Raw genomic sequence first — 18,397 nt, forward strand, 5'->3', positions numbered from 1 at the left:
CATGGGCCTGGGCCTGCAGCAGGCAAGAAAGGCTGTGGCAGAGTGGGGGACAAACCCTCCAGGGGTAGCTTGAAGCCTAATTCCTCAGGCTGAGCCCAGGTTCCCCAGGTTTCTCCACTGCTGGAGGGAAGCTCCATAATTTCAGACTTTGGAGATCCACATCTAAACCCACTGTGAATACAGCTCACAAGTTTTTGCTAGCTTAGAGGGGATTAATTCAAGGTCAGGCACTTTTGTGCTCCAGTCCTTTCCCTCCCTCCGAGCAGGCAGAACAGAGTGAGCTCAGGGCTCTTACTCAGTTTGTTACAAATGAGCATTTAATGACCGAGTCAGTTGCACAGTTTTGGCCAAAACAAACATTTCAGGAGAAAAAAACACAGTTGTGCTGCAGCTGAGGGAAGATCTCACCCTGCCCCCAGGAGTAGCCAGGCCAGGGCAGGACTGGGCAGTAGCAGAGCACTGCAACTTGATCATTCCTGCACAACAGCTGGAACTGGCACACGAGGAATGCTCGAAGCTCTCCAGGCTCACAGCAGCTTTACAGGGAATATTTAAAACAACTGAGGACTAAAGCATGGGGGGTGGGGAGGAGGTCACTGAGGAGGGACAGGACAGGGTTTGGTTTCATGGCTCAGCCAGGTCTGACCGTGCAGCTCTCCCCAAACTCCACCGAGCTGCTGGATTCTGAGTGTGCGACATCTCAGACAGCGGAGACACTTTTCTTCCTTTCCTCTCAAACACCAAGGGCCACGCAGGGCATTCCATGGCAGCAGCAGGCAGGGAACCAAAGGAGTTCAGCCCCCTCAGCACTGCACAGCTGGACAGCAACACCCACCACCCAACCCGGGTAACGCCGAGGGGAGGGCGAGCCCCTCCCTCAGGAACAGCCCTTGGGAACTGCGGGAGCACAGGACACACAGCTCCAACGTGGACAAAAAGGCAACGAAAGGCTCCACTTCAAATCCATGAAAAAGCACCAGGAACTGCTGTGTCCCAGGGCAGGGACACGGTTCAAGGCAGCAGTGGAAGTGGCTCAGTGGTTCACTCTGTTCTCACCTCCCCCTTGATGCAAGGGGTCGGAGTTTCCCAGCTCCAGGAGTGCTGGCACAGGGAGGGCTCGCACCGACCCCTCGGGTCAGGGCTTCCCTGGCAGCTTTGCTCTCCTGCCCCCCCAACCTGATCCCAGTTAATCACATCCCTGCAGTGACACGTCAGCCAGAGATGAGCGTGTTCCAGAGTAACACAATTCCAGGAAGATTTTCCTGGTTACAAGTTCATTGTGACAATGAATGCACCAAGAGCACCAGTGCCAAAGATTTGTAAATACTACTGAAAAAAAACCCCAAACAAACAGAAATCATCCCCTCCCCCTTTTGCCTGAAAAAAAGAAAAAACAAACCAAAAAGGCTGCATGAAGCTGCCCAGAGCCTTCTCTGCAGCACAGCCCAGCTCAGACGCTGAGCCAGCCCCCAAAATCTCATGCCATCCATAATTTCACCAGTAAGCGAAGACTGAGGAGGGAGCAGGAAGACTGGAGAAAGAACTCCACTGTCAGTGTCCAAGGCACCCTGATGCCAAGCACTCCCTGCACTGGGTAGGACATGTGCCATGGGATTCCCCTCAACACATCAAATCCCACACCCCAGTTTGCTTTGACCTCCAAGCAACTGAAGGAACTGAAGGAAGTGTGGAGGGGCCTCTGTGAACTTTCCTCCACAAATAACCAAGATCTACATAGAAAATAAAGGAAGGACAGAACAGCTGAGGAAATAAGGGACAGGATCTCAGAACAAAAATTATAAACCCATAAATTAGGAAAGCCCAAAGCTGAGGGTGTTGAAGCTATTGCTGTAAGAACACCTGGAAAACCTAACAGTGACTCCTCTCTGCAGCAAGGACACACCTGGAGAGGGAGAGAGAAAAGGAGCAGGAATTACTCACAGGGAAGAGCTAGAGGCTGGAACTGCACAGCCCTGGAGGCAGAGTCTGACACGTGGGCCCTGGCAAGAGCCTGTGCCCAGCTCAGGGGTGTCTGCCAGCTTTCCAGGGCACTGTGGCACCACCAAAGGCTCCCTTGGACACGTGCTCCTTACACACACACCCACGTCCACCCAGAGCACGGGGAGCGAGCAGCGCTCAGCCAGGACCGAGCCCCTGCTCTGCCCAGCACTGCCATGGCAGTGCCAAAGGGACACTGTGCTGCAGCCCTAGGAGAGCTGGGCTGAGACAAGCCCCAGGGACACTGCCACCCTCCCCACAGCTCTCTCATGTGGGGACAGCCTCAAAGCCACCAGATGTGCCACATTAGGGAGCACATGGGATACTGTCAGTGAGACCAAGGTTCAGAGTATCTTTAGGATAAAAATTTACAGAGAGAATTCTTCAGCTCTTGGTGTTGCACCAGCTGTGGAACAGCCCAACACCCAGCAATCCCTGCATCTGGTCCCAGTCCTGTGCCCAGGGATGGGGAGCACTCCTGTGACACACTGGGGCTGGCCCTGCTTTCCCTCTGCAGTTCACTCTGGAAGTGTCTGTTACACAAAGGGAAGGGGGAGGAGGGAAGGGCTGGACCTCTTGAGTGCCCTGGCACTCAGCAGCAGAGCCCTGCTCTCACCCCAGAGCTGTGTGCACAGATGCTGCTCAGCTCCTGCAACACCCCCACACAAACCAGCCAGAGCAGGGAAAGTCACATCCATGATCACCTACTGCACAGGGGGATAACTCAGATTTAAAGTCTGCCTGTTCTCCTGGTGCAGTCTGAGTGCCAGGTTTTAGTGTCTCCTTCCCTGAACTGTGTACATCCACTTTTCACATCCCTGTAACACCTGCAGCCCTTAACAGACCAGAGCTCGAGCCCCAGGTCTGACAGGAACTGCTGTCCCAGGAGATGGACACAAATGGATACTTCCAAAGTATTATTTTACAGTAGTGAGGGACTACAAAACACTGCATTTCCTAAACCCAGGAACCCCTTGCTCAGCTCTGTCCTCATTTCCAGGAGTTTGTGCTCCACTGGTGCTTTTATGTGAATTTAACCCCAAACTGGTGTGTATTTGTATTTTATTGTGGGTCAGTTTGCTAAGAGGACACCCACCCCCAGCTGTAACATAGACAGAGGCACTACCCAGCCCTCAGCACAGCTGGAACACATGAGCACCAGCACATCTCGTGGTGTGCCAGCTTCCTACCAAATACTGTGGAAGTCAGATGCCAGGAGCAAAGACTGGGCAAGGAATTTTTTCCAAAAGGAAGAGGTTGAGATCATTAAACATTACCAGGAATCAGTCGTGATTTGCTGAAGGGAACTTCAGCTCTGTTATCTCCAGGTCAGGGGAGCTGCTGCCGCTCCGGTCGCTGTAGGTGTCCCTGCAGGAGGAAGAGATTTGGAGATTTGGGGTTAGGGAGCACAAGTCCTTTAAGGACTGATAATTCTGATGTGGGATGCTGCAGCACAGGGAAAACTTCAGCTCCTCTGCTGTGAGGAGCCATTTCAAACTCAAATGTGCAAAAGCAGAAAATTAAAATATCCCTCAACCCTTGGAGGCATTGAAATGAGGGTCCCTCACACATGAAACTCTTCTGGACCCCACCTGACCACTGTGATGTTAACACTGACACAGGAATCCCGTGGTGCAGCTGCACTGCAGCTCAACCCACAAAGCCAACACGTTTCTTTTGGCATTGCATTTGCCTGGGTTTGATACAGGCACTGCTAATTCTCCCCTGCACTTGGTCTGGTTTTCATTTAGTGCCTACCAGGACTCAGCAACCCCTCCAGGTTCTCTGTGAGGAGAACAGGTCAGTACCAAATTGTTGTAATTGGTTGCACAGTCCCAAGTGCCAAACAGAACTGAAGGCACTGGGGAACAGCAGCACCAAGTAACTGCATCATTAAATCCACCCAAAACACCACTTGCTTTGCAAACTGAAACAAAGAAAGCTGAAGTCAGCAGAAAAAAATATGAGGCTGCAACAACCAGGCCCTGTTCTTTAAACCAGCAGCAGGAACAAGCTTCTTATGGACGTGCCTGTACGTGGGACTTGTGTGAGGAATGTGGGGAAAAGCCCATGAGGTCTCCAGCCATGTAAAAGAGCAGGCCCAACCTGTTTCCCCAAACATCCTGACTGACAGCACAAGGCTGCAGATCTCCTCTCCCTGAAGCCAGGGCCTCTCTGCAGGACAGCTCTGTGGCTCCACAGTCAGCCTCAACACACCAGACATGAGCTTTCAAAAAAAGAGTGGAAAGAAGAGGTGCTGCAATACCAAGTTATCCCCAGGAACTCTGTGCCAAGAGGATGCTCCAGGTTATCCTGCAGGAAGCAGCACTGCCTGTGGCAGCTCTGACTGGGGTCTGTCTTAAACCCACCTGGGTGAGAGCCTGCAGCCCTTCTGTAGGTAGTGGGTGAGTCTCCCTGCAGATGCCAGGAGGAGCCCAAAGTATGGGGGTGATGGCTTGATGGGCCTGGAGAGGAACTCGGGGTGATACTGAACACCAACGAAGAAAGGATGCTCTGAGAGGAACAAACAAAACATTCACGTCAAGTCTCTCAAGCTTGTGGCTGAGCTGCAGGTGAAATCCCAATTCTGCTGAAGCCGTGATGACAGGGAAGTATCATTTCCATGCCTTTTGTCCATAAATGGACAGGGACATGGGATTCTATTTTTACCATCAGTTTATGGATGGAATCATTCTGAGACAGTCTGAATGGGTCCCACACAAAAACTTGCTCCATTACCCTCCAAACACTTTCCCTTGTCCATCCCACACCCACAAACCAACTGCTTAAGGACTCACCTTCCAGCTCAACCACTTCCATCCGCTCTCCCTCCTCATCCTGCCCCACAAACTTCAGACCTTGCTCTTCAAAACACTTTTTCAACTCTGGATTGACCTAGAAAACCAGAAGCAAGACAAGCCATGATCTCTTGAGTCTGGATTACACAGGAAAGCTCGATACCCACAGGAGCATTTTTACCTCAAATCTGTGTCTGTGTCTCTCTTCCAAGAAATCATGATCTCCATACAGCTTCCCTGCACCAGAAGGAAGATGTTCCTTAGAGCAGTGATCACAGCTTTTAACACATTCATTTGAACAGCATCCTTCAGAATCTGCCATTTCTGGAGAGGATCAAATTTCCTAACCCCCATTCCCCACCAGTCCCCACCTGCCATTCAAGGATGCTTCAACAATCCCAGGTCTCACTTCCCCATACCGACCATACATGCAAGCCATTCCCAGGAAAGATTTCCAGAAGAGGGAAGAAGGGCCTTACTCATGATTGAATTCTTGGTTTGGAAGAGTGTTCTTCTCTTGCCAAGCCTCATTGTCCCGCCCATTTGCCCAGGATTATGTTCTGGCATGTCTATGACCTGTGGAGAGAATTCAGAGGGAAGTGGGAATCAGGGAGGAATAATAGTTCTAGGCAGACTCTGACATGTTAAAAGAAAAAAATCCCACCAACATTCGTGCAAAAAACCAAGGAAACCAGCCCAAGGAACACTGTCTTGACAAGGCAGAGCAACAGAACCAGGTTAGCTGGCCAAGCTGTTCTGGTACAGCCTGCACAGAACATACGGGAGGTTTGTGGATATTCAGGAAGCTTTCACACAGGAAACGGCCTCAGTCAGAGTCTACACAGATCACACCCACCAATACTGTGCTGTTTACTGAACTGCATGTGAAACAAGCAAATTTATGGAAACAAAATCCCCAAAGCAGAATTGCTTACTCTCAGATAAACAACATCATAAGCTGCTTTTTGTTAACCTCCTCACTTTGAGTAGCATTTCAAATTACAGCAGAAGCCAATCATTATGTTCCTGGACAAGGAACACAGAGATTTCCACAACCATTCCCAGGAATTCAGGACTGTCTGTGGCTATCATACAACAGTTCGAGTTGGAAGGGACCTTAAAGCCCATCCAGTGCCACTCCCTGCCATGGGCAGGGACACCTCCCACTGTGCCAGGCTGCTCCAAGCCCCATCCAACCTGGCCTTGGACACTTCCAGGGATTCAGGGGCAGCCGCAGCTTCTCCTGGCAACTGTGCCCAGGGACGTGCAGATAAGTCTGGTAAGAATATCACAAGAAAGTCACCATAAACTCACCACTGGATGAGAAGTTTTGGGGTCAAACTCTGTTGAGTTGGCATCTGCAATGTAACGTTCAGCAATCAGAAACATCAAGTCTCTCAGACCATGACATCATCACCTACAGGACCTGCCCCAGGTACAGCTGCTTCTCATCCCCAGCTGTGCTGAACCCCCCCAGGCACAGAACACCCCAGGCAGCAGGAACAGGGCTGTCAGCACTGTTTGGTATCAATTTCAAAGGACAACCCACTCTCGTTCAGGAAAAGCCCACATTCAACAGCTTCAAATACAGAAGTAAAGGCACAGAGGGGGAAGGGAGCAGAGTGGTCTGAGAAACTCCTTTTTTCTCACCCTCACTACTGCTGAAAGTCAGAGTCAGGCTGAGAACTCCATTTAGCAATCTCTGAAGGGAGTTCTGTTAACAGGGACCTGCTCAATTCAAGTAGTGGGGCTCAGAAGGTAACTCCACTCACTGAAGGAGCTGCAACTGCTGGCTGGCTGAAGTGGTTTTTGGGCTTCATTCCCCCTGGCTGCAGTGGGAATTTGGGATGCCCAGCACATGTAGGCCACCAAAGTGTTTCATTCAGGAGCTGAACCTCATGTTAAGCAAGAGGAAGCTTTCTGTCATTATAAGCATGACTTACTCCATTGATTTTTATTTAAATATGGTAAGGAAATTTTTACTTTGAATTAGCAAAAGAGATGAGGAATTTTACAGGTCTAGGGGAAAAATTAAACCTACCTATAAAAAATGTAAAATCACAGGTATTACTCAAGCAACCCAAGAAATGACCAAAAGGCAGGAAGGGTTCTGTGCAATTACCTTGCCAACCAAGGACACTGCGTGCAAACTCCACCACTGCCAACTGCATTCCCAAACAGACTCCTGTGGAAGGAAAGGCAGGACACGAATCAGGTCAGGACAAGGACCTCTGAGCCCATGGTGCAAAGCACACACACCTTCAGAGAGTATCCTGAGTCAGAGGAAAACCTGGATGAGGCAGATCTTTGACTGGGATTTAGAGATCTGCAGTCCTGACAAGCTTTACTTCCCTCCCTTTCCCATCCCTCTGCTCACACACCAGTTCAGTCTCTCACCACAGGCATTTCATACTCACATATTTCTTGGTGCCAAGACCACCACAGCCTGCTCTGAAACATTCCCAGACTGCTATCCCCTCATTACAGATTCCTTGTCAGCACATCCCATCCAACTCTGACCACTTCAGAGCTAACCAGGGATGAGGCTGCATTCCCAGCTCAGCTGAGCACAGATCACTGCCTTCCTCAGCCAACTGCCTGCAAAACTGCTCATCCCAGGCACCAGTGAAAACCAGGGCAGCTCTTGCTGCAGACCAGTTAGGCTGTTACCCCACCTCCTTTCCTTTGCTTTCTTTCTTCTTATGGATGAAACATGTTTCTCACCTAAGAAGGGTTTTTTCTGTTTTCTTGCCCAGGAAATAGCTTGAATTTTGCCTTCTGTCCCTCGAACACCAAATCCACCAGGAACCAGAACTCCGCTGCATGAGGATGAAAGGATTCCATTCAGCATGGCTCCCCCAAACCACATACCCACATATCACCTCCCAGCCATAAAATCTTGGGCTTGCAAGACCTCTCTCCTGAAAAGGGCTCTCAAGTAGCCACGTGGCAAGGCCTGGCTGCAGCAGTTTCCACATGACTTCACATGAGCTGTCACACAAAGCAGAATTTACAGGGAAATATTTTATAAATGCCAATTTTACCTTCCCAAAGAAAGATCCCAAATACAATGCAGGTTACCATATTGAAATGGTTCATGCTGTGGGACTCACATGCCCTGCACCAAACACGTTTGCAAACACATCACCCAGCCAGGCCCACGCTGAGGAAGCCTCTGGCTACAGTGTCAGGTTGCCCTAACACCAAACTCTGCAGGAGCTTCTTTCTTCTGATCCCACCCAAATCCTGCCACCCTGAGGAGTAACAGGCCCTCGTTCTTGTTTTTGTGCTAACTCTTGGCCCTCCTCTGCATACTAACACTTTTCCCCTTCTCACACTTTATTTCTAAAGAACTTGTTACCCCATACACACCTTCTATTCTCACTCTGGCTTTAACAGCCTCTACCAGTACCTTTCCTTTCTTCTGATTTCCTCTCACTGTTTCCACCTGATCATGCAGGTGTGCATATCCTCACCAGCATGATCATTTCCCCCTTTCTGCTCCCTTTCACCAACTCCCACGCTTCTTTAACAATTCTCCATTTAACATCTTATCCTAAATCCCCCTGAGAGGTGTTTGGGGGCCTTGTCAGAGTGTGCTGGTACAGTGGCTAAGAAAACAGTCTCCAGTGAGGCCCGTAACTCCAAAGCCAGCAGCAGCAGCAGGTTTATCAGACATTCTCCAAGGAAAGGGCCAGAGCAGAACTTACTCAGCACCACAGAGCTTCTGCCATGCCTCGTGGTACCGCACAGGCTCCTCCTGCAGAGTGTCTGGCTCCAAGTCGGCAGAGTCAATGTACTGGGAAGAAATCCAAAAAAGGATGAGATGAGATGAGATATTGCCACAAGAGTGTACAGGATCTCGAATTCTCATTAAATTAGGATAGCATCATTCTTCCTGGATAGCTCTGCATTTTTTTCCTAATGGATACTTAAGTTTATTTCTGGGCTGATTTCCCATCTGTTAGCCAACGAAACTACTTTCCTCACCACCCTACTACTGGTGCACAAACAGAACCCATGATTCCTCCATCCTCCCCTCTCTGCAGCTCGGCTGTAACATACACCAAGTCCAAGAGCCCCAGCCTGTAGCACAGCAAGGTGGGAACATGGGGCTGTGCAGGCACAAACCACCACACAGAGAGAAAAAAACCTACCACTCTCTCATCAAATAAACATCTTCTTCAAGAGGCACTGAAGAAGAAATAGGATATGGTGAGGCTGCTGTAATTAAAGGGCGTTATGACAATGGAAAAAAACCCTGCAATTTTTCCATTTTCTCATCTCCAGTATTCCAGTACCTCTGAACTTCGGGACGTTCTGGCAGGCTGCTAAACCTTTAAAATAACCATTTTGTCTTTTTTTTGGTTGTTTTTTGGAGGTTGCAAAACTACCCATCAGTTCTTTAACTAACTACTGTTAGTTCCTGAGCATAAGATCTCCATGCACAAGGCTCACAGAGCTCACTTCACTTCTGAGCCACTCAGACACAGCTGTGCCAGGGGCTACCCACAGATGCATGTGCAGGGTTTGCACTTCACCTGTCTTTTCTTCTACTGATTTTGGAAGTTGAAAGGTAACCCAGACCTAGATCAGTACTGTTAAAAAGCAACCACCTATTTCCATGACTCCCTGACATAATGAAACTGCTAGACATTTAAAAGTCTATTGAAATGAATATAAAATTTCTGGCAACAGGTATCTATTTCACCTCTTCAGAGCATCCAGCTACCACCAAGACCCCAAAAAGCACCTGTACAGCCAAACCAGCATGAAAACCTTAATAAAGCCTGAGGCAGGATCATCATAAAACCTGAGTTTTATGATACACAGCAACAACCCCAAAAAAGGATCACTTGCAACAACTATCAGAGGAATTAAAGCAGAGTGCCCTCCTCCAATCCATCTACCACTGTCACAGCACACAATGCTGAGCACTGAGGAGTTTCCATCCATTGCAGACACCTCATACAGATCACAGCATGAGAGGCTGGTTTGCTCTGAAGCTGGTTTAGGCCTGGTAACAGCTGTTTTGATGCTGTTATGATCAAAGCAGCTGTTTGGATGCAAGGACAATTTGGATGTTCACCAGCTGAATCTGCCTATGGGTTTGTGAAAATCTGAATTAGGATGGGCAGCACTGTAGGTGGAAGGAGCATGGAGGGAGTTTTTTCCACACACACACACAGACCCATCCCTACCTTAATGTCAAGTTTGTGGTTGATGGCCAGGGCAGAGTGCTCCAGGGCTTTGATGACAGATGCATAGGAGTCAGAAAACTTGGTGTACTTGCCCACAAGTGCAATGGAACATGTTTCAAGTAGACGGTCGTACCTACAGAACACCAGAACACACAGGTTATTCCAGCAGTAACAGGAGAGGGATGGGAATCACATTCTGTTCAGCTTTTCAAGGAACAATCAGCTGTGCTCTTCTAAGTCTGTCCAACAGAGCTGACATCTTTGGAAAGAGTGACCTTTCATAATAATTATGATTTAGAAACATCAAAGCAAGATCAAAACCAAAACAAAGACCAAGGAAAACAGTTGCAGAAAGCCACATATAAATTAACTCATCTCTCCTGATGATGAAAAGCCATTCTGAGCAGATCCAAACCGCCGTTTCAGGAAGCTGTATTAGATTCACAGACTGCAGTGAACTCCTAGGAGAGGATCAAAGCACAGCTTGGCGTATGTTTGTACTGCACAGCATCTTCCCACGCTGCTGCTGACTGAGTTCATTTCAGCAGCTACAAACACAGAGCGCATTTCTCGAGTCCTAAGGATGTGCTGCCTACATTTTCAATCCCCAGCACCTGGCAGCACGGGATTCACACAGCATTCCTGGCTACAGCCAAGAGTTTGTTTAAAGTTTCTCTCAGAACTGCTAAATACCTTCAGCCCAGCTGGGGACCAAGGGCTTTCCCCATCAAAAGGAAACGTTACTGACAGGGCTGGCTTGTGTCAGGCACACAAATAAAGGAAAGCATGAAAGCATCCACATCTTGACATCTCTTAATTTCTTATAAGAACAAACATATTTAACTCAAGTCAAACATATTGACACTCAAGTCCTTTCTGAAAAGACTCTATTCACTATTTCCCCATGAACATTGAGTCTATTCCTCACAAGAAAAAACCCCAGTGTCCAAGGAGTCTCAGAACAGGTACCAAACATTTGTCTCACTTGCCTGAAAGCACATGCAAAAGTGCCTTTTATTGACACTCCTGACATCTCCATACAGCTACAAAAGGATTTTAACACTTTGTAATGTTACTGAGAGGTTTTCTTATAGAAAGGGAGGGCAGGGCTTTTAATTACTTCAAGCTGGGTTTGACACAGACAGTACACTTCGAACACAAGATAAGGATCTCACTAAGTTTATCTCACAGGATTTTATGGAAGAAGGCTGAGGGAATTGGGGTGGTTCAGCCTGAAGAAGAAAAAGCTCCAGGGAGACTTTATGGCAGCCTTCCAGTAAGAGGATTTATGAGAAACAGGGGGACAGACTTTTTAGTAGGGTCTGTTGTGCCAGGACAAGGGGTGATGCTTTTAATCTGAAAGAGGGGAGATTTAGGCTAGATATAAGGATGAAATTTTGTACAATGAGAGCGGTGAGGCACTGACACAGGCTGTCTACAGCAGCTGGGGATTCCTCAGCCCTGGAAACATTCAAGGTTTGGGGATGGGGCTCTGAGCAAAAGGAAAAAACAATGTGAGCATGTAAGAACACCTGAGAACAGGAAATAACACCCATCATCTCACACAACCAGCAACCAAGAAGATGAACCAGTCTTGGAAGTGTGTTGCAGTGTGCCCAGCAGTGCAGCTCACCTGTCAGCCATCTCCTTCCACTTCATGAGCATCCTCCTGGGCTGCCTCTCGATGGGAAGGTCCAGCCTGTGCCTGAAGTAGTCCACGACTCCCTGCTCCTCTAATAACAGAGGAACCCGGTAGATAGAGGAGACATCATGAACACAAATGACCTGTTCATAAAAGAAGGATGTCATTAAAACACAGGCATCCAGTGCCCGTACAACCATTTCTACTCAGACATTCAGTGTTCCTGTCTCTATCAGAAAAGCACGTGACCACCTAAACTTCCAGGCAGTAACATGTTGAATAACATAACATATCAACAGCTTAACACTGCTTTCCTTATGCTTGAAAAGGCCATTCTTCAGTACTTCCAAGGCATTACTGCTCCCTGAAGCCCTTGGGAAGGGCTATAACACAGTAACCCAGCAGCAGGAAAGTCAGCTGCCCTGCACATTACATGAGCAATACACAGCAAAGTTCAAAGAACACTCCAGGGAGACTCCTGTGATACAGAATCCCACATGAAGCTACAGTCAAACTGCCACAGGCCCAGCTTCCCCCTGCCCACCACCGTCCTTCCTAATCAGGGCTCCCAGTCTGATTGAAACCCAGGGAAATCTGTGATCACTTTACAGGGTGCCCCTCATCAAATTTAGGATTAAACAACTATGAGGAAAGAATTCTTAGGTCAATGAGGAAAATTTACATCAAGAGTTCTAGTTCACTGAAACAGGAAAAGATGGCTCAGGACAACTGTCACCTGCCCATTAGTAATGAAGCTGTACTTTAAGGATCTAAAACACACTGGCACAACTTTTTAAAATCCTCATTTCTACTGACTCAACTGAAAGCAGAGTTCAACACTGCACTAGTCAAACCTCCTTGGCTGCACATTTTCCTTTTACCCTCAGTGCTGTTTACTTCTCAATCCAAGTGCAAATGCAGTCAGAGCAACAACTACATAGAACTGCATTAAACTTCCTGGAAAGGGACAAGAGCCAACTTATTTTGAATTCCTGGCCAACAAGAGGTAGATATTTTACTGATGACACATCAACATTATTGCCAGCAGTGCAGTGCTTGAAATTGCAGGACTCAAGTTTGGTCTTGTTGTAGAGCAAATTAATAAAAATTGCTTGACAGAACCTGGGATTGTGGAGTGATACTCAGTCTTTCACAAAAAGACAACATTTTTCAAGCTCCAGCTGGATCAGAAAGCGCTAACATTCAGCCTACGTACTTTTGACTATTTTCCAAGGTCCCCCTTTGACTGTGTTATGAGTCTCAGTACAGAAAGAATCGTGCTAACATGGAATTTGTGCATATCACAACTTTCAAGTGAAGCAATGCTTCTCCCAAAGCTTGGGCAGAAAAATAATACTGTGAAAAGAGCAGTGCATGAAATACAGTCATATATCCGTTAAACCTAGCTTGGGGCAATTCTTTCACCTCTAAATACTGGAAAATCTCATTCTTCTATGTTCACAGAAGGAATGTGGAAGTATAATTAAGGTCAAAACAGTGATTCAGAAATCACCTTGGATTCCATAGGATTCTCTAAGCTTACACCAACTACCTTATAAGAAAGCCTGGGTGCTGACACAAAAAGAATTGGTTTAGCAACAGGTCCATGTGTCTGGAAGGTAGGTAAGACAAAGCAGCAAATGATTTATGCAGCTACCAAAACACAGAGCTGGAACTGCTGCGCTCAGACAAAATTCCCCTCAGCATCTGACAAAGAGCTCCAGTATTTACTGCAAGGAAGCACAGACAGCAATCCTTACCTGTTCTGGTTCAACATGACAGAACATGGAAATCTTTTCTTTTACTGAGGTATCCAGTGGAGTGGAGCACCTGCAAACAATCTAACAGAGCAGCAACATCAGGGTTGTGATGCAAAACAGAAATACTCAGGCATTCACAAAACAGACCTCTAAAAAAGAGCTGTCTTTGTGCAGGCTCTGTGATTTGAGAAAAAAACCTCACAACTCAGTTTCTTTTTCTTTTTTATCACCACTGTACAAGAGCTCTCAACTGAAGCATTACTTAGACAAGACCGCTGTTGCAACATGCCAGATTTTTACACTCAAAACCGTGCAACACAAACCTTACCAGATCTGGTGAGAGCCCGAGACCCCTGAGCTCACGAACACTGTTCTGGGTGGGTTTGGTCTTCTGCTCCCCTGTCGAGCTTGGCTGGTCAGAGAAGAGCAGCAGTGGGTGTATCAGATTATGATCAGCAGCAATGATTCAGCAGGTTAATCAGGACTCTCACCCATCTTGTGAAAACTTTGACTCAGTTCTTGGACAATTCACATGAACCTCGTGTACCCCATTTTAATCCCCAGGACTGCAAGCAACCAGCAGGAACCCAAATTCCAATCTGCCCACCAGAGTGCAGGAAGGAGAGGGACAGAGAGCCTAAGGTTTATCCACTGCTCCCTCCAAATACCTAATATTTTATATTTCTAACTCTCCTCTGTAAATCACCTGGCCTGAACAGAAGGGGGAAAAGGGAGAAGAGAACAAAGATTGATCTGCACTCTGTAATTATCAATTTGCTCTGTCAAATTCAGTTCAGCCTGGCACAGGGAATGCTCATGCTGCATTCCTGCAACTCCCAAGCCTTTATTACACATTTATACACTTTGAAAAGCTCCTGTTCAATTCCTGTGAGACTTTTCAAACACAAAATGATATAATCTCTGCATTTCTGCCAGAAGTTTATATCCACAGAAATACAGAAGTAGAAACACTTAGAGATACAACATTTCAGAAGCACCTGCTTAGGAAGCAAATTTTGGATTGAGGAAGCCTCTGACCACCACGTTTTGGGTCCTTACCTGGGGAACCAGACTGACATGAATGTTACAGAAATTCTCTCTTTTGGCTTTGAACTGGAACTGGCGGAAGGCCTCGATGAAAGGCATGCTCTCGATGTCACCCACCGTGCCCCCGAGCTGGGAACACACAGACAGAGGGAATTCAAGTTACTGCCAAAACAGCACCTGGTGAAGCTGTACACTAAAGATGTACAAATATACAGAACAACACACAAACATCTCCCCAGCACATGCCTCTGATTGCCTAAAGGAGTATCAACACTAACAGAGCTTCCTCCTGAGGTGCACCACCAGTCTCTGCTATGACCCAGGACAGCACCCAGGGAGCGGCTGGAGCTGGGCCAGGGCAGGCTCAGGCTGGAGAGCAGGGAAAGGTTCTTCCCCCAGAGGCTGCTGGGCACTGCCCAGGCTCCCCAGGGAATGGGCACGGCCCCGAGGCTGCCAGAGCTCCAGGAGCGTTTGGGCAGCGCTGCCAGGGATGCCCGGGGTGGGATTTGGGGTGTCTGTGCAGGGCCTGGAGTTGAACTCTATGATCCTTGAAGGTCCCTTCCAGCTCAGGGTATTCTGTGATTCTATTCTATGCAAAGCACCAGCATTTGCCAGCTGTATGCACTCCTTCCACAGCCTCCAATCTGTTCCAAGTACTATTCTACCTCCATAATTTCCCCATAAATCAAAAAGCCACAAGAAAAACAGCTTTACATATGGGCAGCACCTCTCCAGAAACATCAGCTTTACCTCTATTTTCTCTTCAGAGAAAGACTTAAATGTTAAAATTATGATTTATGAACCTTAGGTGGCACTGAGAAGCAAAATTTCTGTTAAGTTTTAGGAATTATATAGAGTGGACACATGAAGGAACAGAGACAAGACAATACTTGGAGCCTCCCAGGCCCTGTCGGACAGTCCCCCCTCGGTACTTCAGATCTGGGCTTGTGATGCTGGCACAGAAATTGGCACCCAAGCTGCAGGCAGAGTCCAAGTCACCGTGACCTGACAAGCTCCCTCTCCTGTGTTAGCATATCCCAGCAGCCAGCTCAGCAACATCAGAGCCTTCACCCTGCTCCATCTCCTTTTGGCAGCAAAATGTTCCATAAACACACGGAAAACTGCCACCACTAACTTGTGCCATTCCCTATCACATGTCTGTGCTTGAAATGGTCACTTCAAGGCTCCTTTTACTGCTGAGGAGGAAAGACAACTGTTTCCAGAGTGGGGTTTACCTGCCCTCCCTCCAGCCACCAAGGAAGAAGAGGGCACAGCACAATTAACTCAGACTGGCATATTAAGTTACAAGAGCTAAAAAATTAATTCTGTAGGTTAATTCATAGAATTTCCTGAGCTGGAAGGGACCCACAAGATCATCCAGTCCAGCCCCAGGCCCTGCACAGACACCCCAAATCCCACCCTGGGCATCTCTGGCAGCGCTGCCCAAACGCTCCTGGAGCTCTGGCAGCCTCGGGGCCGTGCCCATTCCCTGGGGAGCCTGGGCAGTGCCCAGCAGCCTCTGGGGGAAGAACCTTTCCCTGCTCTCCAGCCTGAGCCTGCCCTGGCCCAGCTCCAGCCGCTCCCTGGGGTCCTGTGGGGCTGCTCCTCATGAGGCAGCTGTACTTTGCAATTCAGAAGAATAGAGTAAGTGAAGTTAACAAGGGGAATTTTTAACCCATTCAATAACATGCAAGTTGAACATTTCTGTAAAGAAATATGCAAAATATGCATACAGATCAGTATACTGCATACAAGAAGCAAAACTATCTACTTTTTAAAAGTTACAAACCTCAATCACACAAACTTGGGGTTCGACGCCATCTTCATCCACAGGAATCCGTGCCTGTGTCATTACCCATTCCTGTATGGCATCTGTGATGTGGGGAACAACTGGAAAGGAAACCCAGGCAAGGGTTAAAGCACCCCCACATGTTTCTCCCCCTTAACTCATTACAGAGCAAATTACTGACAATCACTAGCCAGTGCTTCCCATAGGGCTTGAGCAGGAATTTGTGTCTTTAAAGAACTATGCATTTTTGAAGTGATTATTCTTGGCTGTGATTTTCAAGTGCCTTGGCAGGAAATGGAACCCTGCCTCAATTTAAACACATGTAAGCAACATTTCCTTTAAGCTGAAAGATTCAAGCACAAATTGTTCTCTCTAAGCAGAGAGTCACTCTGTTTTTAACGTCCATAAAAGTCCTAATGTCAACCAACTGTGGAGAATGGTTAAAAAGGGAAGGGACTGATCTGTTACTCACAAATCCTTTGGGTTTTCTAATGACATGAGTTAACAAAAGCATTAACCATTTTAACCAGCTAACAAGCAACCCCCAAGTGTATTGGTCTGAAGTCTGTTCACTTTCATCACTGACTACATTAGACAGCTGGACCCAAGTCCAGCACAGTCCAAACACAAGCAGGATGGTGCAGAGCCTCAAGTGAAGATGAAAGACAAAAGCATCCAGCCAGGACAGAATGCATTTCTAAGCACCAGGAAAGAAGTTTTGCATCACCTTGGACCGTTTTGCCAAGATAATCTCCCTTCCTCTCCTTGTTAATGACATACTGGTAGATCTTCCCAGTGGTCAGGTTGTTGTCTTTGGTGAGTCGGATATCGAGGAAGCGCTCGTAGTTCCCAAGGTCCAGGTCCACCTCCCCTCCATCATCCAGAACAAACACCTCCCCTGCACACACAGAAACAGGCACAAGCACACATAGCAGGCATGTGAAAGAATTCAGTTTAAGGAAACACCTTCCCTGATTGCCACAGCAAGTTTAGGAGTGGCGAATAAAACTAACAGCCTTATATAACCGAGAGGACCAGTGCACTGGAGACTGAACCCCTCAGGGCAGCAGCAACAACAGTCCAGAGCACATCTGTGCTGGGGGCACAGCAGCCCCACCAGCCAGCCCGGAGTGCTGGCAGGCTCAGCCTCCGGGGCCCGCAGGCAGGACCAGGCACAAAGGCTCCTACAATGGAAATGATTCACTGCAACCCAAGGCAGCCCCGGGGCCACCCGGCAGACGCCGATGCTGAGCCCGCGGGGCACTCACCGTGCTCGTACGGGGAGAAGGTGCCGGCGTCGATGTTGATGTAGGGGTCGATCTTGATGGAGGTGACATGCAGCCCGCAGGACTTGAGGATGGTGCCGATGCTGCTGGCGATGATTCCCTTGCCGATGCCCGAGATCACCCCGCCCGTGACTAGGATGTACTTCATCTGCCCCGCGCCTGGACGCGACAGACACCGGCTCCGCCTCACCGCGGGCTCTGCGAGGAGGACGCGCCCCGGGCCCTGACATTCCTGACAACGACCCCCAACATGTTCCCCCGCCCGCCGCCGAGGGCCGGTGCCCGCTGTCCCCCCGCCGCCGAGGGCCGCTCCCCTCCTCGCTCCTCCCGCCAGAAATTCCCGCCACCGCCGCGCGGAACCTCCGGCGCGCCGCCCGTGTGCCCCCGCCAGGCCCGCGGGATCCGCGTGGTCCCGCTCTGCCGCCCCCCCCGCCCCGGGCTGCCCCGATGGTCCCGCCCGCCGCCCTCACCTGTGGCCGCCGGGCACGCGGACGGCGCGCGCGGGGGGGGAGCGGGCGGGAGATGCGGAGCGCGCGCGGCGCCGCTCCCGGCCGGTTCGGCTGGGAACCGCATGAGGCCCAGCTGCCCCTCTGCGCCTGCGCGGGGCGGGGCGGGGGGCGGGCCCAGCGCCGGAGGGCGGGGGCGTGGCCGGACCCCGAAATAGCCCCGCCCCCTGCCCCGCCCCCGCCGCCTCAGCGCCTCACGGAGAGCGGGAGCGGTCCGGTCCGGGCGCTGCGCGGTGCCTGCACCGCCACCGCTAAGCCGTGTTCCCAAGTGCCACATCCACACCTTTCTTGAACACGTCCAGAGATGGGGATTCCACCACTGCCCCGAGCAGCTGTGCCAGGGCTGGACAATCCTTTCAGTGAAGAAATT

At 49.1% G+C, this 18,397-nt stretch overlaps 1 protein-coding gene across 1 annotated transcript; it reads right to left on the reverse strand.

Annotated features, from left to right (window-relative positions):
- Positions 1–295: 295 nt before the first annotated feature.
- Positions 296–18,079, reverse strand: CTPS1 (CTP synthase 1). The gene is made up of 19 exons (XM_048326763.1): positions 17,992–18,079; positions 17,504–17,680; positions 16,963–17,133; positions 16,236–16,336; positions 14,459–14,575; positions 13,728–13,811; positions 13,400–13,480; positions 11,631–11,782; positions 9,998–10,130; positions 8,507–8,595; positions 7,521–7,615; positions 6,919–6,981; positions 6,111–6,154; positions 5,276–5,372; positions 4,978–5,033; positions 4,797–4,893; positions 4,368–4,512; positions 3,276–3,366; positions 296–1,903 (listed from the first exon to the last, which is right to left on the reverse strand). The coding sequence occupies exons 2-18, from the start codon at positions 17,667–17,669 to the stop codon at positions 3,282–3,284; spliced, it is 1,776 nt and encodes a 591-aa protein (XP_048182720.1). The 5' UTR covers positions 17,670–17,680; positions 17,992–18,079; the 3' UTR covers positions 296–1,903; positions 3,276–3,281.
- Positions 18,080–18,397: the final 318 nt, after the last annotated feature.

The sequence above is a fragment of the Corvus hawaiiensis genome, chromosome 23 (assembly GCF_020740725.1).
Source record: "Corvus hawaiiensis isolate bCorHaw1 chromosome 23, bCorHaw1.pri.cur, whole genome shotgun sequence".
NCBI lineage: Eukaryota > Metazoa > Chordata > Aves > Passeriformes > Corvidae > Corvus > Corvus hawaiiensis.